The sequence below is a fragment of the Netta rufina genome (assembly GCF_964035555.1).
Source record: "Netta rufina genome assembly, chromosome: Z".
In the NCBI taxonomy this organism is placed as follows: Eukaryota; Metazoa; Chordata; class Aves; order Anseriformes; family Anatidae; genus Netta; species Netta rufina.
The window spans coordinates 7,042,086-7,067,171 of NC_140126.1; the positions used below are offsets into that span (position 1 = coordinate 7,042,086).

General features: G+C 62.3%; 3 protein-coding genes across 3 annotated transcripts in view; 2 read left to right on the forward strand and 1 right to left on the reverse strand.

Annotated features, from left to right (window-relative positions):
- Positions 1 to 342: 342 nt before the first annotated feature.
- Positions 343 to 1,479, forward strand: LOC311221377 (avidin-like). Its single transcript, XM_084305323.1, has 4 exons — positions 343 to 456; positions 548 to 758; positions 1,137 to 1,257; positions 1,345 to 1,479. The coding sequence occupies exons 1-4, from the start codon at positions 385 to 387 to the stop codon at positions 1,388 to 1,390; spliced, it is 450 nt and encodes a 149-aa protein (XP_084161449.1). The 5' UTR covers positions 343 to 384; the 3' UTR covers positions 1,391 to 1,479.
- A 1,506-nt stretch (positions 1,480 to 2,985) lies between these two features.
- CREB3 (cAMP responsive element binding protein 3) lies at positions 2,986 to 6,875 on the reverse strand. The gene is made up of 7 exons (XM_084305310.1): positions 6,246 to 6,875; positions 5,861 to 6,137; positions 5,490 to 5,602; positions 5,176 to 5,268; positions 4,575 to 4,681; positions 4,211 to 4,279; positions 2,986 to 4,118 (listed from the first exon to the last, which is right to left on the reverse strand). Exons 1-7 carry the CDS (start codon positions 6,828 to 6,830, stop codon positions 3,578 to 3,580), a joined length of 1,785 nt encoding a protein of 594 aa, XP_084161436.1. The 5' UTR covers positions 6,831 to 6,875; the 3' UTR covers positions 2,986 to 3,577.
- A 135-nt stretch (positions 6,876 to 7,010) lies between these two features.
- The window catches only part of TLN1 (talin 1), a 30,493-nt gene continuing 12,417 nt past the window's right edge, over positions 7,011 to 25,086 (forward strand). The window contains exons 1-32 of the mRNA XM_084305302.1: positions 7,011 to 7,082; positions 10,058 to 10,221; positions 13,464 to 13,561; positions 13,665 to 13,794; positions 13,880 to 14,032; positions 14,148 to 14,290; positions 14,402 to 14,529; positions 14,746 to 14,806; positions 14,924 to 15,028; positions 15,327 to 15,482; positions 15,709 to 15,810; positions 16,011 to 16,087; positions 16,242 to 16,422; positions 16,809 to 16,922; positions 17,257 to 17,365; positions 17,764 to 17,972; positions 18,098 to 18,196; positions 19,862 to 20,029; positions 20,160 to 20,454; positions 20,674 to 20,840; positions 20,935 to 21,063; positions 21,400 to 21,513; positions 22,302 to 22,415; positions 22,502 to 22,636; positions 22,720 to 22,848; positions 22,926 to 23,028; positions 23,106 to 23,314; positions 23,403 to 23,522; positions 23,662 to 23,859; positions 24,191 to 24,330; positions 24,654 to 24,747; positions 24,920 to 25,009. Coding sequence (XP_084161428.1) covers positions 10,092 to 10,221; positions 13,464 to 13,561; positions 13,665 to 13,794; positions 13,880 to 14,032; positions 14,148 to 14,290; positions 14,402 to 14,529; positions 14,746 to 14,806; positions 14,924 to 15,028; positions 15,327 to 15,482; positions 15,709 to 15,810; positions 16,011 to 16,087; positions 16,242 to 16,422; positions 16,809 to 16,922; positions 17,257 to 17,365; positions 17,764 to 17,972; positions 18,098 to 18,196; positions 19,862 to 20,029; positions 20,160 to 20,454; positions 20,674 to 20,840; positions 20,935 to 21,063; positions 21,400 to 21,513; positions 22,302 to 22,415; positions 22,502 to 22,636; positions 22,720 to 22,848; positions 22,926 to 23,028; positions 23,106 to 23,314; positions 23,403 to 23,522; positions 23,662 to 23,859; positions 24,191 to 24,330; positions 24,654 to 24,747; positions 24,920 to 25,009 — 4,200 coding nt within the window. The 5' untranslated portion in view covers positions 7,011 to 7,082; positions 10,058 to 10,091. The remainder of the gene's footprint in view (positions 7,083 to 10,057; positions 10,222 to 13,463; positions 13,562 to 13,664; positions 13,795 to 13,879; positions 14,033 to 14,147; positions 14,291 to 14,401; positions 14,530 to 14,745; positions 14,807 to 14,923; positions 15,029 to 15,326; positions 15,483 to 15,708; positions 15,811 to 16,010; positions 16,088 to 16,241; positions 16,423 to 16,808; positions 16,923 to 17,256; positions 17,366 to 17,763; positions 17,973 to 18,097; positions 18,197 to 19,861; positions 20,030 to 20,159; positions 20,455 to 20,673; positions 20,841 to 20,934; positions 21,064 to 21,399; positions 21,514 to 22,301; positions 22,416 to 22,501; positions 22,637 to 22,719; positions 22,849 to 22,925; positions 23,029 to 23,105; positions 23,315 to 23,402; positions 23,523 to 23,661; positions 23,860 to 24,190; positions 24,331 to 24,653; positions 24,748 to 24,919; positions 25,010 to 25,086) is intronic.

A 25,086-nucleotide genomic window follows, 5' to 3' on the forward strand; every position in this document is an offset into this window, starting at 1 on the left:
GCTGGGTGAGGAGGAGCGGGCTGGAGCTGTGATGCTGTCATCCCTGCGGGGGCTGGCGTAAATGCTGCTGGGCACACCATGTGCTGCCTGGCCACAGCCCTGAGGTGGCTGAGGGTCAGCCAAAGGGAGCATCCTCCCTGAAAGGGGTTTTCCCCGGCTAAGCCTCCGTGCAGCCAGCCTCCCCGCGGGGCTCTTTGTAAAAGCCAGCAAGGGGGGACAGTTTCAACACCGGGTTTTGGGAATCCGTGCCTGCAGCTGGGAACTGCCGAGGTGGAACCGCCCTGATTGCATAACCCAACCCTGGGCAGAGCTGGCACCCCCGTGGCAATAAAAAGGCGAGGGAGCCCTGCGAGGAGCACAGCCGCCCGTCCACCTGCTGCAGAGATGGTGCCGACGACCTCCCTCCTGCTGCTGCTCGGCCTGGCCCTGCTGGCCCCCGGCCTCTCTGCTGAGCAGGTAAGGGGATGGGGACAGTTTGGGGATGGGGATGGGGTTTGGGGGCCTCCTTGCCTGCCTCCTGCACGGTGCTGAGCCCTCTCTGCCCCAGTGCGTGCTGACCGGGCACTGGATCAACGACCTGGGCTCCAACATGACCATCGGGGCTGTGAACAGCAACGGCGAGTTCGCCGGCACCTACCACACAGCTGTGACGGCCACGACAAAAGAGATCAAAGTATCACCACTCAGGGGAAACCAGCACAGCATCAACCAGAAGAGCCAGCCCACCTTCGGCTTCACCGTCAAGTGGAGCTTTTCAGGTTATTCTCCTTGCCCAGCCTCCCTGCGGTGTCCCTGGTGCTTCCCATCCCTCCTTGTGCTGCCCCCAACCCCACCACAGATGCTCTCCTGCCTTTCCCTGCTGCATCCCTGATGATCCCTGCCTTAGGACTCCCCAATGTCTCCCCCATCCCCTGCTGTGCCTGCAGTGGGTCCCCATCCCTGCCCCCAGAGTCACCTCCTGGTCCCAGGACACAAAGAAGGGGCTGGGGCTGAACCCCCTTGCTGTCTGCCCATCTCCATGCAGTCCCCGTCCCCCCGTCCCTCCCTGCCCCAACACCACCATCCCCAAGCGAGCTGTCCCCAGGGCCAGGGAGCCCAGACCCAGCCACGCTCCCCTCACCTGCCCTTCCCCGCAGACTCCATCACCGTCTTCACGGGCCAGTGCTTCGTGGATGAGCACGGCAAGGAGGTCCTGAAGACCATGTGGCTCCTGCGGTCACACGAAGACAGCATCGGTGACGACTGGAAAGCCACCAGGTGAGCCCGGGGCAGAGGCACGGGGCCTGGGCAGAGACGTGGTGGCCCCGTGCCTCCTGCCTGACGTCTCCTGCTCTGTCCCTGCAGGGTCGGCACCAACACCTTCACCCGCCTGCGCAAGCGCTGGGAGTGAGGGTGGCCCCGTGGGGTCCCAGGCCAGTGTCAGTGCTGGGCTGCAGACCCAGCTCCTTCTGCTTCCTTTGCTCACAATAAAGCTTTGCTGCAAAATGTCCTCTGGCTCTTGTCTTCTCACCTCCCGTCTGCCAGGACATCCTCCTGTGGTGTCCCAGTGCCTCTCCCATCACCTGTGACCCCTGTCCCATGATCAATCCCGAGGTCCCCACCACCTCCAGGGGATTCAGGACCGTGCTCAGCCCCACACAAGCTGGGGACAGCATTGTGGCAGTGCCAGCAGCATGCCCCGTGCCACCCGCAGCGTGCAGGGAGAGCCGTCAGGGACAGTCCTTGGCGAGGATGAGGAGTGGGGGGGTCACAGAAATAGCAGGCTGCTGCTGTTCCTCTGCCCGATGGGAGCACCACGCGTCTGAAGGGCTCATTCCTGGCATTTTTCTCATCGCTGCCCCTCGTGCCACGGCGTGAAGCCATGCCACGCTGCCTTCCCCTTGCTGGCTCACAGCTGCTTGCTGCAAGGCAGGCACAGCAGCATGGAAAATGGTGAAAAAACAGCATTACTGCGGTGGAAGGGGCTGAGGACGCAGAGCACCGACCCCGAAATGTCTCCAGGGCAGCACCTGGACCTGACGCAGGCTCTGACACACCCCAGCTCTCCCCTCCTGCTGCTCGGCTGGGTGGCAGGTACGGGGTGCAGTGCCCGGCACTGCTGCCAACACTGCCACGTCTCGTCTTGGACGACTCGCAGGGATATTGGTTAGCCCCAGGCCAACGTCTGGGACTCCAGCTGGCACCGGCAGCATTACACACCCCGCCCTCAAACTGCATAAAAACGAAACAAACGCAATTCTGGGCTCCTAGACCGCAGGAGGTGGCTGGGGAAGGAGCGGCGGCCGCCTTCCCGGGGTCACCTCGCCCTAGAAGCAGAAGCGCGCTGCCACCTGTCCCGAGGCACAGCCCCACTCTTCCGCTTCTTCTTCTTGCGAGCAGAGACGAAGCAAGCAGTTTTACTTCTTGTCCACCCACACAACACCTCTCCCAGTGCTTTTCTGCCACAAACACGCCTCCTTCCCCGAGGTTCCTGCACCCCAAGCCCCGCATTGGGCTCAGGAGCCACCTTGGTGACCCCGGCAGAGCTCAGCACACAGCCCCGGTGCAGCAGCCATCGCCCCCCAGCCCCCCTGCGGGGACGGGGCTGTTGCACCACTCCAGCTTTGCTCCACTTCCTGCGATTGTGCAGCTTCTCCTTACGAAAGCAGAGGTGGGGGCAGACGGCGGGCTCCTTGCACTTCCTCCAGGGGAAGCTGCCGGGTTCTGCCGCAGCTAACAGCATCGCAGCCTGGCGCACTCCGTGCTGGCAGCACCTGCTCGTCCCGAATTATTTGCAGGGTGCCACGCATCCCCGGCCTCTGCTGGGCTGGGCAGGGGGCTCCTGCACTCGGGGTGCTTCTGCAGGGCTCCCAGCCCCGTGCCCAGCCCCAGCCGCTCAGCCCAGAGCCAGCTGATTGTGTGAGGAAAATCTCCAATAATTTTCTCCAGACAGGATCTCCTGTGAAACTATTTTATTTGTGATTGTAATGGTGTGCGTCCTGTCAATCAGGAGCACATTACAGTAAATAAACCTTAACCTCTTATTGCCTATTACCCGACACCTGATCACCTCCTGTGTTTTCTCACTGGCTGAGTACTACAGCTTCACAAGCTACTCAACACTCCTCTATAACATATCTGTAAAATTATTATTTTTTAACCCTTTATTTTCTCCTTTCTTACACTTTGAGAACCCGTGATCTTTGTCTTACTATTCTCACACTGCTCACCCTGTTTTTCTCAAGCTTCTACCTTATTTTGGAATACCGAGGCCTTCCATTGTCCACTTAACCTACTTAACATTTCTCGTTATGACTACACAACCACCTTGGAACACAGAAACCTAGCTCTCTACTGCAAAAACACAACTTTTCTTTCTCACGCCTTCAAAGCTGGGGTGCTCAGCACCCAGCCAGCAGACAGAAATCCCCTCAGAAGATCAGGAGGCCCCGCAGCCTTCCCCTTCACCCTCTGCACGCCAGCGGAGCTAAGCTCAGAGAGCTCCCCACCCCACCTCGGGCAGGCTCCCGTGACAGCTCCGGGGTGCAGGAACGGATCATCTGCAGCACGATTCCTCCCTGGTAACCCCCCCTCTGAGCTACCAGCCGCCAGGATTTGATTTAAAAGCCTGCGCTCTGACAGACCCTCTGCCAACACAGCTCTGCGGGGCGCCCGGCCTCACCACGGCCGGCGGAAAGCAGGAGGCGAGGGTCACATCTCCCTGGTGTGGTGCTGCTGCTGGATAAAGATGCTGCTGGTGTGCTCCTCCTGCTCCTGCCTCTTGGCTCTCCATGGCACCAGCACCCCAGAGGACGAGGGGTGGCTGCAGGAGAGCTGCTCCCTGTGGCTGGGGAGGGCCCAGCTCGGAGCCCGCCATGGCAGTGGGGTCAGAGGAGGAGCCGGTGTTGAAGGCGTACCTCAGATCGGGCACGGGCAGGCTCTGCCCCTCTCCCCACGAGGGATTGAGGCTGCCCAGCAGCGAGGTGCCCTCCGGCTCGGTGTTCAGCCTCTCCAGCACAGCCTCCTCCTGCCTGCCACACGCCGCCTGCCACGCCGGGTGCAGGTGCCTCACCATGCTGTCCGTGGCGGTCAGCTCTCGCACCAGGGCCTGCAGTTTGTGCAGCTGCTCCAGCAGGGACCTGCAGGAGAGCAGGCACGACATCTCAGCGACTGGCTGCCACCCCAGCACAGGGAACGACCCTCCCCACCATGCCTCCGGCCACCGACTCACGTGTTGTCCTTCTGCAGGAGCTGCACCTTCTTCTGCAGCTCGTGGTTCTGAGCCGTGCAGATTGCCACCCTGCCAACAGGGCAGGGTGTGGGGGAGGAAAAAAAACAGAGAGGTTTTAACTTGTTAGTCAACAGCAGGGACTTCACCAGGTGGGTTTCCTCAGGGAACAGCCACAGGCACTGCTGGGTCTGGTCAATGCTTGGCTCACGTTGAGCAAGCCCCATGCCTCCCCCATGCCTAACAGAGCAGGAGGGCCATGCCCCAAGTTTCTGAGCTCCCCTGCAGGGTCTGCTCGCTTTCTGCCCACGGAGACAAGACCCCAGCAGCAGCAGAGCACAGCAGTTGTGTGGTTGTGTGCCCGTACCTGTTCTCCAGGCCCACCATGTAGATCTTATCCTTGCGATGGCTGTCCAGGGCCAACTGATGGCTCCGCATTTTCCAGCACGTTTTCTTCAGGAGCCTCTCCTCAGCCTGCAAGAGCCATGCCTCATCAGCAGCCCTCCCCCGAGGTGATAGCACAGCCCTGACAAATGCTGCACAGCTCTCAGCCTTGAAAGCAGAAAGCTGCCTGCTTCTGCGCCCTACTCCTCCCACGCCACTGCACAAACGCAAAAGCTGCAAGGCAAACTCTGGCCTGCTGATAAGACCAGCAGCTTCCTGGCGTAGCAGAGCAATAAAATAAACCGAAGGAAGGCAAAAAGACGAAAAGCAGGCAGCGCACGAGCCACCAGGCAAGCGGGGAGAAGGCTGAAAGCACTCGTGGTGTTACTGCCTCCTGCGGTCAGTCTCACAAGGGGGGGAGACCAAGAGCCAGGGCCCAAAAGGGAGGAGCAGGACCCTGAGGCCTGCTGCATGTGGCCCTGCCGAGGCACCATCCTGCATTTTCAGCTCTGAAGGAATCAAAGTCTGAGGATTTTGTGGAATCAAAATCTGTTTGGGACTGGCAGGCTGCAGCCAGGACTCACTTTGCTCAGTTGCTGGCCGGTCTGCAGTGGTGCACCATTGTTCTCCAGGAGCTGACTCCCCTCCCCAGGCAGCACCACCTCCGGTAAGGCAGGCTAGAAAAACAGCAGAAATAAGAAATATACCTACTGAAAATCCAAAGCAAAGGGAGGGAGCCCACCCCGGGGCAGAGAAGGGATGCAGAAGCTCCCCCAAAGCTTTCCCCAAAGATATCTTCCCTTTTCTCCAGGCAAGGGAGAAATTGCTCCGAGGAATGTGATGAGAAGAAAAGGCTGGGCCCAGCAGCACAGGCTGCCTTAGGCACAGCAGTCAGTACCTGCATGGTAGCTTCGGGCATGGGCTGGGGTCCAGCATCCACGTTAACAGCAACTGGGAAACTGGTGCCCGGCTGCACTGCCACATGCATGCTTTCCTGACCCATCCATGGCTCTGGGGAAGGAAGGAAAGAAGGGAGAGTCAAGCTGTGGGCCTCAGCGAAGCAGCACAAAAACCTCACCAGCCACATCCGAGTAGCGTGAAATTGTGATTTTATGCCTGCAGAAAGGCACGATAGCAGCCTCTGCATCGCTGCTTTGTGCCCCCACAGGAGGCCTCCGTGTCAGGGTGCTTTTCTGCACGCTTTCCTTCTTTTTTTCCAGGCACAGCACCACCCAAAGCCAGGCCCGAAGGGCCCCCCACATCGCTCACCAGGGTTGATGGAAACATCTCCTTCTCCTGTGTCTGCCCTCACGCTTCTTTCTGGTGCCGGCCAGCCTTGCTGGGGGGAAGAGCTGTGATCACCCTGCACCACGTCCGAGCTCTGCGTGTTGCTGGCCGGGGCACTGCCGGGGCTCTGGGGCAGGCTCTGCTCCCCAGAAATGCCGCTCTTGTAGCCAGGCAGCTTGGAGATGTACAGCGACTCCACCATGTCCAGAAAGGAGCTCAGCACGTCCAACAGCAACTCGTCCACCTCCCGGTTCAGCCGCTATAAAAAAACAAACAAACAAACAAACAAAAAAAACTCAACCTTTCATGAGCACAGAGCCAATACAGACCCCCCCCAGGAGGAGCCACCCCCCCAGGCAGAGCTCACCTCGAGGTCAGGCATGCTCCCCTGGGCCAGCAGGAGCCTTTCCCAGACCACCTCACCCCCCTGCCCCCCGGGTGGGTTCTGCTTCTGCTTCTGCTCCCCCGGGGGCTGCGGGCTCGGCATGGGCTCGGTGGGAACCGGGGGGCACCGAGGGGCACCGGGAGGGGGCGGGGGAGGGTGAGGGGCAGCGGGGAGCAACGGGGGGGGGCACCGAGGAGCACCGGGGGGCACCAGAGGGCACTGGGGGGCAGCAGGGAGCACCGGGGGGGGGCACGGAGGGGCACCGGGGGGCACCGGAGGGCATTGGGGGGGTGCGGGGAGCACCGTGGGGCCCCGAGGAGCACCGGGGGGCACCGGGGGGCATTGAAAAGCAGAGAGGAGCACCGGGGAGCCCCGAGGAGCAGCGGGGGGCACCGGGGGGGCAGGCCCCGGCCAGCGTGCGAGCAGCATGGGGTAGGCAGGGGGGCTGTAGGGCGGCTCGGGGGGCACACCGGGGCCCAAGGGAGGGCTGGCGGGGCCGGGGGGCAGCGTGAAGGCGGCGGGGAGGAACCGTGAGTGCAGCGGGTCCGGCGGCGGCGGCGGCTCCATGGGGGCTCCAGCGCCGATCGCGTCCCTCCCCCTGGGCGCACTCCTTTCCCGCCCTCCGCCGGCGCGCCGGCGCGCCCCGCCCCGCGAGGCCCCGCCCCGCGGCCGCTGCGCGGCGCGCCGGCGCGCCCCGGCGCCGCGGCGGCGCATGCGCGGCGGGGGAATGGTGGCGGGAGGGACGGAGGGCGGGGGCGGGAAGCGGGCGGTGCCGCCCCGCTGCCGCACAGGCTCGGCGGGCCCGGCGCGCTGCTCCAGGTACACGGGGCCGGGGGAGCGGGCACCGAGCCCCGAGGGGCGCCCCGGCAGCGGGAGGGGGCCCGGGGCACCGGGGGGCGACCCCCCGAGGGGCGGGGTGCGGGAGTGGGGGGAGGGCGCGGGCGCGCTGCGGGGGTCGCGGCATCCGTGGGGGTGTCTCCCCCCCCCACCCCCCACCATCACCATCACCCACCCTTCCTCCTCTCTTCCTCCCTTCTCCTCTTCCTCGTCTGCCTCCTCCCGGGGTCCCGGGAGTGGCCGCGGTGTGACCCCGCGGGCAGGGAGGAGGAGGAGGAGGAGGAAGGCTTCGTCCCGGCTGACAGCTCGCAGACCGGCAGAATGGGGCGAAACTGAGCGAAATTGGGTAAAAAGGGGGGGGGACAGGCGCGCACCCACCCCCCCACCCCCCGCCCTCGGCAGCCAGCCGGTTACGGGATTTCCGTGCCCGCCGGTTACAGATTAACCCCGAGGGCTGGGCTGTGGCTCACGGCTGGTTAAAAGGAATTAAAACGACACCAAAAAAAAAAAAAAAAAAAAAGAGGTAATAAATTAAATCACCCAGCTCCCCGGATCCTGCCTCGCCGCCGGGCTGTGACCGCGGGGCGGAAGGGCTGGGGGAACTTCCTGCAGCGGGGGCACCCTGCGGCTCCGCTGGGGCAAAAAGAGGGGAAATCGGGAAACGGACCCGGAAGATAGTGAAAACTGCGGAACGGGTGCGTTGGGCGCGGGGCTGTGGCTCCAGGGAGCGTGCCACCGCCGTGCCACACCGCCTGCCCTGCCGAACAGCAAACCCCAAAACTTTATAGCTGTTTTTCCATCACCGTTACCATTACCAACGTAAAACTTTATTTTTTTTCCCCTGCCCAGGCGCGCGGGGCCCGGTGCCGGCAGGGCTGGCACCCGCTGCGTCACCGGGGCTCGCCGCAGAAGCGCCCCCGGCCACCCCGTCTGCCCCTGCTTGCCAGCAAGGCTTGTTTGCCTTCCCTGGAGCCTGGCCAGGAAATTCGGTGTGCATTCACCTAGCCCTTTATTATTATTATTATTACTATTTTTTTTTTTTTCTCCTTTTTAACTTTTCTCTCCCCCCCCCTCATCCCGAGGGGTGGCACGGGGGTGGCCGTGCTCGCCCATCGCCGTGCGCCTTGCTGTCTGGTGCCCATGGGAGGCACCGGGGGCGATTTGCAAACCAGTGCACGTGACGAGGCGCCGCCAGATTGCCCTGGGGTTCGGGGCGTGCTGCTGTGAGCAGCAGAGCCCACTTCTGCTTTGCAGCCCGGCCAGAGCGCCTGGGCTGCTCGCTGGGGGTGTTGAGCACCTTGCACGTGAGTGCCTGCAGCGTTACGCCGGGTGTGGAGCTGCAACGCCCACGGCAAGTGCCCTTTTCCCCCCAGCCTGAGCTCTCTGTGCTTGGCTTTTCGCACCCTGCTTTCAGCCTTCGCCTTGGCCACGTGCGGCTGCTGGTGGTCGTGGAGGGCGTGTGTGGCGCGGGGCGGCCCCTGCCCTGCTGCAAAATGTTGCCTTTTCCCCTCTGGTGATGGAAACGCCTCCAAAAACGGCTTGGGTTCCTCCTGAAGATCTGTTTTGGTCAAAGATCTTAAAGAGTGGGGCTGCTGGGATGGTCGGCACGGCTGGACGGGTTCCTGCCCACTCTCACCATCCTTTTTTTGCTCCCTCCTCAGCGTTACCCAGGTTTGGGCTGGGAGGGAGTTAATTTCATCATCTGATGCTGTTCCCCTCGTGGTCCTGACCCTGCCCTGGAGGCTGCACGTCCTCCTTTCCCCAGGGCGGCTCAGGGGGCAGGGATTGAAGGCAGCCCTGCGCTCAGCTCCGGAATATTTTTAGATGTAGGGAAGATGACGAGCGCCGGCCCGCTGACCGCAGCAGCCCGCCCTGCCTGCGAAACACTCAAAAAAAAAAAAAAAAGAAAAAAAAAAAAAAAAAAGCCTTTTCCACCACCGGCTGCCGCGGGGACTCATCCTGCCCAGGGGGCTGCGGGGCAGGGTGCGTGCTCGGGGTGTGTGGAGGGGGGGAGCCCCCGCTCGCCTCGCATTCCTCGTCGGCGGGGGCCGAGGGCCTCTGCGAGGGCTCCTGCTGCACGCAGCATTGCCGAACGGCTCAGGAATGCGCAGCTGGAGCCGCTCCATGCACTGGCGGAGGCGGCACCGCGCTCCTCCCGCCCGGCCCCGGGCAGATGCGGTGTGCATCCGCTGGGATTCCTGCCTCCTCCGGCTATCCGAGGCTGCGGGGAGCCTGCAGAGGGTCAGCCCCGGTGGAGGAGCGGGGTCGCTCCGTTCAGTGGGCTCCAGAGGGCACGGGGCACCCAAATTGCCCCTTGGAGGTGGGGCTGAGGTTTGCATCGCCTGTGCTCCCCCCCGCCCGGTGCAGGGGTCCCTATCTGCTCCCCAAGGTCTCTGCGCCCCCAGGAAGCACGCACGGGTTTTCCGGGCTCGGCACCTTGGGGTGGCCGTGTGGGACCTCTGCTGGGCCCCGATAGCGGGGCCGGACACTGGTGGCCTCGGGTCAAAGCAGGGTTTTCCTTCTTGTGGCTTCTGTGTCAGGGCGGTTATAATTAACCCCCTTCCCGTCACGCTGCCCCAGCTTATCTCGCCGCCCTGCTGGCACGCGTTTCCTCCTGGCTGCTGGGCGAGGGCTGCAGAACCCACCCCGTGATGCTGGGGTGAAGGGTTGGGAAGGCACCGTCCCGGACAGAGCTCAAAACCACCCTTGGGTGCTGCGGGGCGAGGGGCGAGGAGCTTCATCTGAAGCCCTCGTGTCCATGAAGGACCTCGGTAGCCGCCACCACCAGCCCTTGCTCGGTTGGGGAGCCAAGCCCTGATCTCTGCTCCCCCTCCACAGCACCCAGGCACATTTGGTGGGGCGAGCACACAAATCTCCTTCACCCGAGAAGATCCCGGCCGCCGCCCGGTCCCCGGGGTCCTGGCACCGAGAGCTGACCCCCTTGTGTCCCCCGGCAGGTGACGCAGGAGTGGGGACGGTCCAGCCGCCACCATGGTTGCCCTCTCGCTGAAGATCAGCATCGGCAATGTGGTGAAGACCATGCAGTTCGAGCCCTCCACCATGGTGTACGACGCCTGCCGCATGATCCGGGAGCGGGTGCCCGAGGCACAGATGGGACAGCGTAAGTCCGTGGTCACCCCGTCTTCTCCCTGCAGTGCCCTCCTCCTCCTGGGCTCGTCCCCTGTCCTCTCCTGCTGCCCCGGTCTCTGTTTTCCCAGCTGCAGCTCCTCTTTTTCCTTTTCACGCCCCAAACAGCCTCTCACCTGCCCGGGACAGGCTTGGCACTGGTGCTGTCAGGACACCAAGCCCCTCTCCCACTGCTGCAGCTTTGGACAAAACCAAATTTATTTCAGGCTGCTCTCTGCGACCTGTTGCTGCTCAGCATAAGGCTGTTCAGTCCCCTAAAAAAAAAATATTAAAAATTTGGCATTTCTCAGCCTCTCCTTACCATTTCATTCCATGCAAGTCTGGGTTTCTGCACCCAGAAGAGAGTAGCAGTGGGGCGCGTGTTTAAGGTTTAAGGGAGAGGGGAGCCTGTCCCTGCTAGGGGGCAAAGAAACTGGATTCTGAACCTCAGAACCTTTTGTGCAGAGTGGTTTTTTTTGTAGGAGAGAGCCCCCATCCATGAGGATGCTCTCGTGTTCACTGAGCACCGTGGCTGCTTTTGGAGGTCTGGAGTTTTTTGGGGTCTGCACCCCATGGTGCAGCGATGCTGGTGTGGGTGCGCTGCAGGTCCTGCTCTGCCAGCGTGCTGGGAGAGGTGGCCCAGATATCACTGCTTGGTGGCCCTTTGCTGGGCGCACAGGCTCCCAAAAATGAAGGCAGTGTCCCCGCCGTGTGGGGTTGCTGCCCCAAAAAGCTCCGAGAGGAGCTGACGTGACCTGCGTGCGCAGGGTGTGGGTTGTCAGCTTTTGAGGTCACTTACTTGAAAATTAGTATTTACTTATTTTATAAGTATTTACTTATTTTTACTTATTAAGTATTTTTCTTTAAATGAGAATTTAATTTAAATGAGAATAACCAGTATTTCCTGCAGCCTGACCAGTGCTCCCCTCGCACCTCCATGCTCCCCATCAGCTCCCTTTCAGAGCACAGGGCCAGACCTCAGGGCTCTCTGTGCTCCCTCATTTATGCCTGGGACGAAATGTGGGGGCTCAGGGTGGCAGGGGAACACAGGGGAAGTGCAATAGTGGTCCAGCTCTCCGAGCCAGCTCCCCGCCTGCCTCTTGTCTCCTCTCCCCTGCCTGCATTCATTAATCTGGCCAAGGCTAGGTGGGCTTGAGCAGCCGCAGTGCTCCCGGCGGGTGCTCCTGCACCATATAAGTTCACTTTTCCTTTCTTGGGGAATGTACATCCCTCCCCGGCGGCCCTCCGCGAGGCCGTGACGTGCTGGTGAGCTGCTACCTCGCCGAGCCTCTTTTCAGCTGTAATATCTCCCTGCTGCCGTCAGGCTCAGAATTAAGCCGATGACAAACGAGCTCACCATGCGAGCCGTGCCCGGGCGATTGATTCCTGCCTCGGGCAGGGAGCGGCCGCAGCGTGGGGACCACGGGAGGAAGAGGAGGAGGAGGAGGAGGAGGAGGAGGAGGAGGAGGGGAAGGCGACGACATCTGGGAGCAGCGGATTCCTGGCGGAGCAGAGGAAATGCCTTCTCGCTCTGTGTGACCGCAGCTTTCGGTTTCGGAGGGGGACGGGGTGTTTATACAGATCCGCAGCCATTGCATTTCCTGCCCCTGGGCCCGGGCCAAGCTGCTCGTAAAGGGCGAGGAGAAAAACCTTAAAGGGAGCTGCTCGTGCCCGAGTTCCTGCCCCCTTGCTCACGGCTTTTCCCTAGAACAGCTGGAGCTCGGCCCTGCTGGAAGCGGGGCTGGGCTCAGCGCTGCTGCTCCTCGCTGCCTCCCCTTCCCCACCGCTGTGCCCCCGGCTCTCCAAAATAGTTTGGGTTGCAGTTTTGGGAACCTCGCAGACAGATCTTCCGTTTCTCTGCTCAGAGCTCTTCTTTCCCTCTGTGACCCCTGCAGCTGTTGTTTCTCCTCGCTGCCCTTACCCGGTGGCCCTGGTGGATCCCTTTTCGAGCTGCTCGTTTATTTTGTCACCTTCAGCAGGGTTGGGCTGCTTAAATCTGGGCACACCCAGCCCCTGCCCCCCAGCAGACCCATCCTGAGCGTGCTTTCCTGCCCTGCTCCTCTCTCTCTGCGCCAGGAAAGGGGTCTCAAGCTGCTGGGCCAGGCGTTACCCAATTCCCCTGCTTTTGGCCTGGGTTTTGTGGCTGAAATGTGGCATCCCCGCACCCTCTGTGCACAGCCTCCAGCTCTGCTCTTGCCCCATGTCAGGAAGCGCCTCTCCCCTCCCGAGCCAAAGATCCAGACAAGCTGCTCGGTTTTCAGAGCTTTAGAATTATCCTCTTAAAATTGGCTTCGAAAACAGTTGTTTTCTTTTATTTAAAAAAAAAAAAAAAAAAAAGGAAAGAAAGAAAGAAAAGAGAAGCAAAGGCCAGCCTCCCCGCTTCTCCTGTTCCCTTTAGCAGGATCCTCAGCACAGCGTGAGCCGGGCAGGCGCAGGGCAGCTCAGGAATTTCCCCTTCCCCGCCAGCAACGCCCGCTTACAAAACCAATGGCCGGCCCAGCAGCTGCTGGAGGGGAGGAGAAGGGCTTTTGGAAGGGAGGAGAAGGGCTTTTGGAGGGGAGGAGAAGGGCTTTTCCCGGGGCCAGACCCCGTCCCACTTCTCGCAACAAGAGCAGCGGGGCTGTCCCCGGGCTCTGGCAGCAGCCGACCCACCCAGTCCCCTGGCACAAGCTGGCAGGATTTACAGAACATGGCTTCTGCACCAATTCACCGTGTCCGAGACCTTGTAAACCTCCAGCACGTCCTCCTCCAGCCTGCTCCTCCCCAAAGCAAGGAGTGCCAGCTTCTTTAGTGCCCCGTACCGAGCGTGTCCACCTCGGTGTATTTTCAAGGGGCAGCAACGCCCCAAGGTTTGCTGAGGTTGTACAGACCGGGGAGGCAATGCCCTCTGCCTCGTTCCCAGCACCCTTCCTGGTAAAAACCAGCGTTTTTTCACCGTGCTTTGCCTGTTAGGTTTTGCAGCATCTTGTCATCGTGCCTTGTTATGTTTCGCACCAAAGTTTTCAGCTGTCAAGCACAGCTCCAAGCTCTCTCCACAGCTGTGGCTGTCACCATTGCGTAGGCGTGCTTTCGATGAATTTCCCTGTAGATAAGTGGATGTCAAACACCTACCCCGGCGCTCCTTTGCCAGCTTTGTGCCCACTCAGGCTTTCCCCCTGCTCGTGGCAGCGGTGGCTGCTCTCCGCAGCGCTCTTTCCTGGCCCGGGGCTGTGCTGACACAGGCTCTCTGTTTTCCAGCCAACGATTTCGGGCTGTTCCTCTCGGATGAAGACCCAAAGAAAGGGATCTGGCTGGAGGCTGGGAAGGCTCTGGACTACTACATGCTCCGCAATGGGGTAAGCACCCAGCCCGCATCCTGCACCCCGCGTCCCCCCATGGTCAGGGGGAGCTGCGGGTGCCCGGTGCCGGTGCTGGGAGCTGTGCTCGCTGTGCCTGCAGGACACCATGGAGTACAAGAAGAAGCAGCGGCCCCTGAAGATCCGCATGCTGGACGGGACGGTGAAAACAGTCATGGTCGACGACTCCAAAACCGTCACAGACATGCTGATGACGATATGCGCCCGGATCGGTGAGAGGACGGGTTTGGTGAGGGGCGGGAGGGTCTCAGGGGAGGAGGGCAGCGGCGCCAGCTCAGCCCCGTGCACCTCCTGCAGGCATCACCAACTACGATGAGTACTCCCTTGTTCGGGAGATCATGGAAGAGAAGAAGGAGGAGGTCACCGGCACGCTGAAGAAGGACAAGACCCTGCTGCGGGATGAGAAGAAGATGGAGAAGCTCAAGCAGAAGCTGCACACGGACGATGAGTGTACGTGCCGGGGAGTGCTGGGGGCAGCAGGGATGGGAGCAGGGCCTCCTGCCCCGCTGTCTGTCCCTGCCCGGCTGTCTGTCTGTCCCTGCTGATGCTCTGCCCTCACCTGCAGTGAACTGGCTGGACCACGGCCGGACCCTGCGCGAGCAGGGCATCGACGACAACGAGACGCTGCTGCTGCGGCGCAAGTTCTTCTACTCCGACCAGAACGTGGACTCGCGAGACCCCGTGCAGCTCAACCTGCTCTACGTGCAGGTACGGCGCTGCCCTGTGCCCCTCGGGGCTCGTAATTAAGCCTTTTGGCCAGGGGCAGCCGTGGGGGCGTTTCAGGGTGCTCAGACCCCGGCGCTTTCTCTCCCCGCGCAGGCTCGGGATGACATCCTCAACGGCTCCCACCCCGTCTCCTTCGACAAGGCGTGCGAGTTCGCTGGCTACCAGTGCCAGATCCAGTTCGGGCCACACAACGAGCAGAAGCACAAGCCAGGCTTTCTGGAGTGAGTGTCCCGGGGGTGCCGCTGCCCCTGCCAGCGCCCTTCCCTTAGCGCCTGCGCCGAGCCGCAGCCCCTGGGGCTCCGTCATCCCCGAGGGGTGGCTCCGAGGAGGAGAGGCCCTGCGGGTCCTGGAGTTGTCGTTAGCGCAGCGACCTCTCCCACATCCTTCCTGTTCCCAAAAACCGTGCCCTAACAGCTGATTTTGCTGTCTTTTGGCAGGCTGAAGGACTTCCTGCCCAAGGAGTACATCAAGCAGAAAGGGGAGCGCAAGATCTTCATGGTACGTGCAGGGCGGAGCGGGGAGAGCCTGGGAAGGCTGTGATGGGGGGGTGGACAGCACGGTGTCACAGCCAGGGGTCCGTGGAGCTGTCCTGACGTCCCCTCGTTGTCGCTGCAGGCTCACAAGGGCTGCGGGAACATGAGTGAGATCGAGGCCAAAGTTCGCTACGTGAAACTGGCCCGTTCCCTCAAGACCTACGGCGTCTCCTTCTTCCTGGTCAAGGTAGAGCAGCAGCTCCCCAGCCCCACCCCTCGTGCTGGCTGGCCAAAATTCCCTTTTTTTCCAGCATCCCTGCATCACTCCTGTCCCCATCCGCTCCTCACCCCACATTGCTCCAGCTTTCCTCGTCTCCCTGCCCCTCGTTTTGGCTTTCCGTCCATGCTGCCTTCTTGCTCCCTGGCTCTTGCTTTTCCCCGTGTCCTTTCCAAGACCCACCTGGAAGCGTGGCCTGGGGGTCTTTGCTGACTCTTTCCCGAGCCAGCTTTGGGGCAGCCCCTCACCCTTTCGTCCCATCCCGCAGGAGAAGATGAAGGGGAAGAACAAGCTGGTGCCACGGCTGCTGGGGATCACCAAGGAGTGCGTGATGCGCGTGGACGAGAAAACCAAGGAAGTGATTCAGGAGTGGAGCCTGACCAACATCAAGCGCTGGGCAGCCTCCCCCAAGAGCTTCACCCTGGTAGGAGCCAGCCCCAGCCCTCCTGCTCGCCCCCCGAGTTGTCCCCCTCCGTGAGGCTGCCTTGCCCTGCTCCCCCTGCCTCTGCTGGCCCCGAGATGGGTGGATGGAGGTGCTGAGCCCTGCTCCTGGCACAGCAGCTGGCCACGGCTGCTTAGCACATACCAGAGGGGCTCAGGACGGGCGCAAGCGCCCTGCCCTGGTGCAACCCCGTGCCATGCTGTTGCAGGATTTCGGAGATTACCAGGATGGCTACTACTCCGTGCAGACAACGGAGGGGGAGCAGATCGCCCAGCTGATCGCCGGCTACATCGACATCATCCTGAAAAAGGCGAGTGCCTGGGTGTGCAGGGAGCCTGCCTACAGCTGGCTCCTCTCCTCAGGGTGCTGCAAGGTGCCCCTTGGGCACGCAGTGCTGCAGGGGGGGCTGGGGACGTGCCATGGGGTTTTGGGGGTGTCCCAGCCTGGGCAGCGGTGGGGAGGCTGGGAAGGTGCACGCAGGCTGACGTTTTTTTATCTTCACCTCCACAGAAAAAGAGCAAGGACCACTTTGGCCTGGAGGGTGATGAGGAGTCCACCATGCTGGAGGACTCGGTGTCTCCCAAGAAGTAAGTGTGCTGTGCTGCGGGATGGCTGCAGCCCCCGGCACCCTGTGGGCACCCTTCACCCTCAGGGTGCTTGTACACGGTGGTGGTGCTGGTTTGGGGAGGTTTGTCCAAGCGTTCCTGGATCTACCTGCTGCTTTTTTTCCCCCCTTTGCAGGTCGACAGTGCTGCAGCAGCAGTTCAACCGTGTCGGCAAGGCGGAGCTGGGCTCGGTGGCCCTGCCGGCCATCATGCGCACGGGGGCTGGGGGCCCCGAGAATTTCCAGGTGGGCACCATGCCCCAGGCCCAGCTGCAGATCACCAGCGGCCAGATGCACCGCGGGCACATGCCCCCCTTGGTAAGCACTCCCCTGTGCCCACCGCTGCAGGGTGCAGGCACCTGCGGGGCTGTTCCTGCTGCTGTGGTTCGTGGCGCAGCCCTGCTGCTGCCGGGGGGGCTGCCCTCCTCTTCATCCTCCTCTGCAGCCAAGGAAATGCTTGAGCAGGGCCACACAGAGTCTGTCACCTTCGGTGGTCCCCAGCCTGCCCCCAGTAAAAGCTTTGTGTCCCCACAGTCTTTGCTTCTGCCCCCAGAGAGGTGGTTACGGGCTGGGTTCCCCACTGGGCATCCACTTTGCATTGGGGGCACGGAGTGGAGACCGCCCCCCTTTTTGCTGTCTGCCCCCCTTTTTTTATGTCAGCTCCTTCCCAGAGCGCTTCCCCTCACCCTGCCCTTGCCTTGCAGACTTCAGCCCAGCAGGCGCTGACGGGCACCATCAACTCCAGCATGCAGGCTGTGAACGCAGCCCAGGCCACCCTGGACGACTTCGAGACCTTGCCGCCCCTCGGGCAGGATGCTGTGAGTGCCTGGGGGAAAAGGGGTCCGGGCTGGGGGAGCCCTGCTGGGGGGGCTTTTGGTTCGTGGTGGGGTGGATGAGGCTGTGTGCCAGGAGAAGTGTCGGCAGCTCCCGGGATGATCTGCTCCCCACAGAGGTGGGGTTGTGTCCAGGCACAGGAGTGCAAGGGGTGCTTGGTCGTGGGGGGCTTGTTCTCAAATGCTTGCAGCTTTAGGATGAGCTGAATTTGGGGAGGTCCCTTCTCTTCCTTCCCTTCTCCTTGTCTCCCCGTTCTTGCACCTGCCTGGGGCTCCCCACCGCCACCTCCACCTCCTGACCCTGTTCTCCTCATTTTAGGCTTCCAAAGCGTGGCGCAAGAACAAGATGGATGAGTCCAAGCATGAGATCCACTCCCAGGTGGATGCTATCACCGCTGGCACAGCCTCGGTGGTCAACCTCACGGCAGGTGAGGACAGTAGCCATCCTCCACCTCTGGGGAAGGCTTGGTCTCCCTTCTCCAGCCTTTGGATGAGGATCAATGTTCCTGCCCTCCCTTGGAGACCGGAGGGAGGCAGCCTGGCTCAAGCAGAGCTAACAGAGCCCAGACCTCTTCTGATGTGCCTGGAGAATCAGCAGCACTCCCTGCCTTTCCACCCCACGACATCCCTGTCGGTGCACAGGCTGCTCCCCATCCTTCCCCTGCTGTGCCTGACCTCCCCTCCCCTAAACCACGGCCGCAGCGTGGTCCAGCTCTCCTTTCCCGTGCCGTCCTTCCCAAATAACGTGCCCACTTTTTGGACTCGGGGCTTTTGGGGGCGTCACTGGATGTATCCCACCCCCACATCTCCTCTCCTTCCCGCGCAGGGGACCCAGCAGATACCGACTACACGGCCGTGGGCTGCGCCGTCACCACCATATCCTCCAACCTGACCGAGATGTCCAAGGGCGTGAAGCTGCTGGCCGCGCTGATGGAGGATGAGGGAGGGAACGGGCGGCAGCTCCTGCAGGCGGCCAAGAACCTGGCCAGCGCCGTCTCCGACCTGCTGAAAACGGCGCAGCCTGCCAGCGCCGAGGTGCGAGGGGGCCAGGGGGCAGCACGGGAACACCTCGGTTTGGGGCTTGCTCAAAACCCACCGTTGTTTTTTTTTAATTATTTATTTATTTTATTTTTTTTTCATTTTTCCCTCCTTCCTTGCAGCCCCGCCAGAACCTCCTGCAGGCTGCCGGCCTCGTGGGCCAGACCAGCGGGGAGCTGCTGCAGCAGATCGGGGAGAGCGACACTGACCCTCGGTTCCAGGTGGGTGCGCCTGGCCGCGCACGGGGACGCGCGCTCGGAAAAACCTTCTGCCTTGCACAGGAGCGCCCCGCGGGGACCTTCTGCCGGCAGGAGAGGTCCGTGCTGAAGCTTGGCCCGCGCAGGGTGACTTTGCCCAGGGAGGGGACGGGCCGATTCCCATCCCCGTCCTTGGAGCCGCGGTCCCGTAACGCCTCTTGTCTTGTGGATTCTCATGTAGATACCAGAAAGCCGGAGCGCTTGGATCCTGTCTGCCTCTGACCCAAAGACGGTAAAAGGGAGCTGTAGGCATGGCTCGGTGGTGTCTGCCCCTCTCCGATGTGAGGGCTGCTCCTCTGGGGACGATCAGCTGAACTCTTGGGAGAAGGGCTCTGGTGGAAAATCTGCTTTTCTCCTAATCAGCTCTCCGAAGTCCATGCACTCGGGTCGCTGCCCGGGCAAGCTGTGCCCGGGTCTGTGAGGCTGCCCAGAGCAGGGAACTGAGGCAGCTGGAGCCTCGTGGTTGTTTTTTTTTTTTTTTTTCTGCTGAGCCACGCTGTTTTTCCATGACTGCTGTTCCCAGCACAAGGGAGGCAGCAGACTGTGCTGGGAGAGGGAGCCAGCCCTCGCATGGACCAAAACAGGCTCCCAAACGGAGACGTTTTGGTTCACCGTGGCCACAATATGAGCAGAAAACCCTGGAGGGAGCGCCAGGAAAGGCAGCTCCATCCTGCAGGGCCCCTGCTGCAGAGCTGGCAATCCCAGCTCACGTAACCAGTGGAGGGCAGCGGGGCCGAGGGGCAGATTTAGGAACCGGAGGGCGATGTGCAGGGCAGCCTGCCCCTCCGCCACCAGACCCAAGTGTATCTGCTTCCTTCCTCTGGGCTCCTCTGCCAGGGGGCTGCTTCTCTGCCTCGGGCAGCTGCTGTGCTTCGGGGAAGTGGTGGCTCCTGAGCTCGCTGCATGTGCTCTCGGGCTGCTGTCCTGCCTGGAAGGGTGATGGATGGCAGCAGGAGCAGCTTTTGCTCGCAGGAGACGTGGGGACGGTGCGACCTTTCTGCTTGGTGGCCAGAGGCTTTGCTGTCGTAGCAGGGTGCAGCTTCAGGGCTTGCTCAAGATCCTGGTGGTGGTTTTGCCTGGTTTACGCTCTGCAAGCACGCCCTTGGAAGGAGGGCCGGGGCTTGGCAGCGCCGTAGCTGCTGTCTGCAGCAGGAGGGTGCCCGTGCAGCCGCCAGGGAGCCGTGCCCTGTGCACAGCACCTCGTCCGAGCTCCCTGCAGGTCCTGAGGGCTGCAGCGTGCTGTGGGGTCGGGCGTTTTGCGAGGGAAGCTGCCTGCTGGCAGGGCGTCCTGGCATTGTGGTTCTCGCTGCGGTACCACTGAGGATGTGGCACGGGTTGTTTGTTCCTGCGGCGGCATCACGGGTGATGCTGGAGGTTGTCTGAGCTGCTCCTGGAGGTGTTTCCATCCAGGGCAGCGTCCTGGTGCTGGCTGTGGCACACCGTAGGGATGCGCTCGAGGAGTTGCCAGCCACGCCAGCCACTCCAGGAGTTCGCTGCGAGGCCGAGGTGGCGGAAAGGCCCCCTGAGCTCATGTTTCCCTGCTGAATATTTCACGAGAGAGCCGCGCGGGCGGCCGTGCCGTGCCGGGCTCCGCGGTGACTCCGGCGCTGACCTCCTCCATCCCCGCAGGACATGCTGATGCAGCTGGCCAAGGCCGTGGCCAGCGCCGCCGCCGCCCTGGTGCTGAAAGCCAAGAACGTGGCTCAGAAAACGGAGGACTCGGCGCTGCAGACGCAGGTGATCGCGGCCGCCACGCAGTGCGCCCTCTCCACCTCCCAGCTGGTGGCCTGCACCAAGGTAAGCGGCACCGACCACCACCCCGCGGGGTTTGGGGCAGCAAGTCCTGGTTCCTCTCCTCCTTGGAGGTCGGGGGCAGCTCCTGGAGAGCAGGCACCGCGTGGTGACAGAGCTTTCTCCTCCCCTGCAGGTGGTGGCTCCCACCATCAGCTCCCCGGTGTGCCAGGAGCAGCTGATCGAGGCCGGCAAGTTGGTGGCCAAGTCTGCAGAGGGCTGCGTGGAGGCCTCCAAGGCGGCCACCAGCGACGACCAGCTGCTGAAGCAGGTGGGGGTGGCGGCCACCGCTGTCACCCAGGCCCTGAATGACCTGCTGCAGCACATCAAGCAGCACGCCACGGGCGGGCAGCCCATCGGGCGCTACGACCAGGCCACGGACACCATCCTCAACGTCACCGAGAACATTTTCAGCTCCATGGGCGACGCGGGTGAGAGCGAGCGGCTGGTGGCACCTGGGGGGGGGAGCAGAGTGGGTGGGGGGCTGGAGGGAGCACGGGTAGATGGAGCAGCCTCTCTGGGTCCGTGTTTCTGTGCCTGTTTGCCGTGCCTTTGCTGTGGTCTGGTGCCTGGAGGCTGGTGCGGTGGAGCGGGGAGGTGTCAGGGAGCCCCAGGGACTCGCTGACGGCCACCCTTCCTTTCTGTCCCAGGGGAAATGGTGAGGCAGGCTCGTATCCTGGCCCAGGCCACCTCCGACCTCGTCAACGCCATCAAAGCCGACGCAGAGGGAGAGACAGACCTGGAGAACTCGCGCAAGCTGCTGAGTGCGGCCAAGATCCTGGCCGACGCCACCGCCAAGATGGTCGAGGCCGCAAAGGTTCGTGGTGCACGGGAGGAGCTGCTGGAGCAGAGGGGCTGCTCCCCGTAAAGTGTGGGCTATAAAGGAGTGACGGCTCTCCTGCTTTGCCCAGGGAGCCGCAGCCCACCCGGACAGCGAGGAGCAGCAGCAGCGGCTGCGGGAGGCAGCAGAGGGGCTGCGCATGGCCACCAACGCCGCGGCGCAGAACGCCATCAAGAAGAAGCTGGTGCACAAGCTGGAGGTGAGCACCGGGCAGAGAGGGAGCAGGGTTGGTGTGGGAGCTGGTCCTGGCCAGGAGCCTGGATCCCAGAGCTTTCTGGAGAGATGACATCCCTTTTGGGCAGTTTATATGTTCGTGCTGAATCCTGTAGACACTTCACTGTCGTCCCATTTTCCATGTCCACACTACGTTGCCTTGCGCTGCTGAACTTGATCTCCAGCACCAGAGCTGCTGGTGATGCTGTGGCAGGCAGAGCCACAGCAGGAGAGCCTTAGAGGGGAGCGGGACCCTAGTTCATGGTGGGGGGGCTTCCAAACCACCTTGCCCCCACGGCTGACCCCGGATTTCCCCCTGCAGCACGCAGCCAAGCAAGCGGCCGCCTCCGCCACCCAGACCATCGCCGCCGCGCAGCACGCCGCCGCCTCCAACAAGAACCCTGCCGCCCAGCAGCAGCTGGTGCAGAGCTGCAAGGTGAGGGGCACGGGGGAAAATGGACCAAGCTGGTGGGAAAAGATGCTGGGAGAGAATTGTAGTTACGTGCCCAGCTTTTATTGTGTTTGTGCCGAGCAGCCTTATTGTGAGAACAGTGATTCCGGCAAATACAGCGTGAGGGGGTTTAAAAGGTTTTTTGAACTTGACTTGGTGTCACGCAGCATCTTCAGCAAAATGTTAGCGGGGTTTGGCATCTGTAAAGGGGTCGGGGATGGCTCTGGGTGTTGTTGTAGAGCACTGGGTTCTTGGGGGATGCCTGCAAGGAGGCTCTTGAGGGGCTAGGTTCATGTCTGACTCTGATCATGTCTGACTCTGATCACATCTGATTCTGATCAATGATCACGAGCTCATAGAATGGTTTGGGTTGGGAAGGACCTTTAGGATCATTTAACTCCAACCCCCTGCCATGGGCAGGGACACTTCCCCCCAGCCCAGGCTGCCCCCAGCCCCATGCAGCCTGGCCTTGAGCACTGCCAGGGATGGGGCACCCACAGCTCCTCTGGGCAGCCTGGGTCAGGGCCTCACCACCTCTGAGTGAAGAACTCCTTCCTTATATCTAAACTAAATTTACCCTCTTTTGTTTTAAAGCCATTCCCCCTTGTCCTATTGCTACACTCCCTGACAGAGCCCCTCTCCACAGCCACCATCGGTCAGACCTGCGGGTGGCCAAGCCGCAGGGGGCAGGGAGGGCAGGTTTGGCTGGAGCCACCGGAGGGACCTGCACGCTCCGTGTCCCCTGCGGTGACTTTTATCTTCTCTCCTCGCAGGTGGTGGCCGACCAGATCCCCATGCTGGTGCAGGGCGTGCGGGGAAGCCAGTCTCAGCCGGACAGCCCCAGCGCCCAGCTGGCTCTCATCGCCGCCAGCCAGAACTTCCTGCAGGTACCCCCAAACCTGCTGCTGGCCGCGGGCAGTGAGGGGACAGCCAGCTGCGTGCCACCCCGTCTCACTCTTCCTTCTCTTGGCAGCCCGGTGGGAAGATGGTAGCCGCGGCCAAGGCCACCGTGCCCACCATCACCGACCAGGCATCCGCCATGCAGCTCAGCCAGTGTGCCAAAAACCTGGCTGCAGCCCTGGCCGAGCTCCGCACGGCTGCACAGAAGGTGAGAGGCTGGTGAAGGAGGCTGGGACAGCTCTTGTTGTGGCCAAGCTCCTACAAAAACGCTCTTCCTTCTCCCCACCACAGGCACAGGAGGCCTGCGGGCCCCTGGAGATCGACTCGGCGCTGGGCTTGGTGCAGAGCCTGGAGAGGGACCTGCAGGAGGCCAAGGCGGCTGCCAGGGATGGCAAGCTCAAACCTCTGCCCGGAGAGACGGTGAGGGGGCACACGGGGTGCTGTGCACGGGGTTTGGGGGCTGTCTGGGTGGGGTGTAACCCCTGCTCGCCCTGCAGATGGAGAAGTGCGCCCAGGACCTGGGGAACAGCACCAAGGCCGTCACCTCCGCCATCGCCCACCTGCTGGGCGAGGTGGCCCAGGGCAACGAGAACTACACAGGTACCAGCCCTCATGCCCCAGCCGTGCCCCGTGGAGGGGCTGTGCTCTCTCTGACTGATCTCTCTCCCCCATGACAGGCATCGCTGCCCGGGAGGTGGCCCAGGCGCTGCGCTCGCTCAGCCAGGCTGCCCGCGGCGTGGCGGCCAACACGTCGGACCCGCAGGCGCAGGGTGCCATGCTGGAGTGCGCCAGCGATGTGATGGATAAGGCCAACAACCTCATCGAGGAGGCCAGGAAGGCGGTGGCCAAGCCCGGAGACCCCGACAGCCAGCAGCGCCTGGTGCAGGTGGGATTGGGTCCCCGGGGGAGGCAGCGGGGTGGAGGCAGGGTGATGGGGGTGGCCGAGGCACAGCCACCGCTCTCGTCCTCTGCAGGTGGCCAAGGCGGTGTCGCAGGCGCTGAACCGCTGCGTGAACTGCCTGCCTGGGCAGCGGGATGTGGACGCTGCCATCCGCATGGTGGGAGAGGCCAGCAAGAGGCTGCTGTCGGATTCGGTGAGCTCAGCACGGGGCTGAGGGGGACGGGGAGGTGTTGCGGTGCTCACCGGCCGTGCTGGATGCTCTCCGGCACGTCCCCAGGTGTGTGAGGGTGCTGGGCTCCCCGTGCTGCTCCTGACCCTCTCCCTGCCTCCAGTTCCCTCCCAGCAACAAGACCTTCCAGGAGGCGCAGAGCCAGCTGAACCGGGCGGCAGCGGGACTCAACCAGTCTGCCAACGAGCTGGTGCAGGCATCGCGGGGCACCCCCCAGGACCTGGCCAAGTCCTCGGGCAAATTCGGACAGGACTTCAACGAGTTCCTGCAGGCGGGCGTGGAGATGGCCAGCCTGTCCCCGGTGAGAGCAAACACCCGTTTGGCAGTCCTGGCTATGGTGGGAGGCTGCTGAGCGCTGGGGGAGGCATGCAGCCACAAGCAGTGGTTTGGGGACTGCTGTGAGCAGCTGTGGCTAACACCCTTGAGATGGAGCCTGGAGGTGGGATAAATAGCAAGAGCAGGGGAGGAAGTGGCTTGCGTGCAGCGAGCGTAGTCACCAAACGCTTGCTGCTGGTGGCCAGCGGGTGAGTTGGGTGAGGGGAGCTGGCGCAGCACAGAAACCACCAGAGAAACTCAGGGGGTGGGCACGGAGCTCGGGAACCTGCTGTTGGTGACTTTTTGGCTCCCTGCAGAACAAGGAAGACCAGGCGCAGGTGGTGTCAAACCTGAAGAGCATCTCCATGTCCTCCAGCAAGCTGCTGCTGGCAGCAAAGGCGCTTTCCGCCGACCCTGCGTCCCCCAACCTCAAGAATCAGCTGGCAGCGGCTGCACGGTAGGAGGAACTGCTCGGGCTGCGTGGAGGGAGGTGGGCAAGTGCCAAAGTGTGTGTTGGGCCAGCAGCTTCAGGAGTCCTGGTGTTTGCCTCCATGGGGCTCAGCTTGCTCTGGGGCTGTCCTGAGAACATTTATCTAATGTCACCCTGGCCTGGCTGCCTAAAGAGACAAGCCCTCGGGCTGGTAGGAGTGTCCTCCAGCCCGAACCTCTGCCCGTTTCCTGCACCAGGACATGCCCCACAGCCAGGTTAAGGATGTTTGCAGTAGTGGTGGCTCTGGGCGGTGACGGTGGCACTGATCCAGGCGTTGTCTCTCCCGGCAGGGCTGTGACCGACAGCATTAACCAGCTGATCACCATGTGCACCCAGCAGGCGCCAGGACAGAAGGAGTGCGACAATGCCCTGAGGGAGCTGGAGGTGAGAACTGGAGAATTCTGCTTGGCTGGGTGCTGGGATGTCTGGGGCGGGGAGAGGAGCAGCTCCTCTGTGCCACACGAGGCAGGAGAGAGCAAAAAAGGAGCTGCGAGTGCACAGTGATGTGGAGAGCTCGGACCCTTCCCCGTGACGTGCCACCCGTGTGTCTCTCTAGACGGTGAAGGAGCTGTTGGAGAACCCCACGCAGACTGTCAATGACATGTCCTACTTCAACTGCCTGGACAGCGTCATGGAGAACTCCAAGGTGGGTGTCTTCCTGCGGGTTACAGACGCCGGGCTGGCAGAGCAGTGAGCTCTGAGGCTATGGCAGCCAGCGGTGGT

Coding starts and splice junctions, on each gene's coding strand:
- CREB3 (XM_084305310.1), bottom strand. CDS start 6,830: ATGGAGCCGCCGCCGCCGCCGGACCCGCTGCACTCACGGTTCCTCCCC. Junction 4,682..5,175: donor CCGGCCAGCAACTGAGCAAA/GTGAGTCCTGGC, acceptor TGGCTCTTGCAG/GCTGAGGAGAGGCTCCTGAA. Junction 4,280..4,574: donor ATGGTGGGCCTGGAGAACAG/GTACGGGCACAC, acceptor CCCTGTTGGCAG/GGTGGCAATCTGCACGGCTC.
- LOC311221377 (XM_084305323.1), top strand. CDS start 385: ATGGTGCCGACGACCTCCCTCCTGCTGCTGCTCGGCCTGGCCCTGCTG. Junction 457..547: donor CCGGCCTCTCTGCTGAGCAG/GTAAGGGGATGG, acceptor TCTCTGCCCCAG/TGCGTGCTGACCGGGCACTG. Junction 1,258..1,344: donor GACGACTGGAAAGCCACCAG/GTGAGCCCGGGG, acceptor CTGTCCCTGCAG/GGTCGGCACCAACACCTTCA.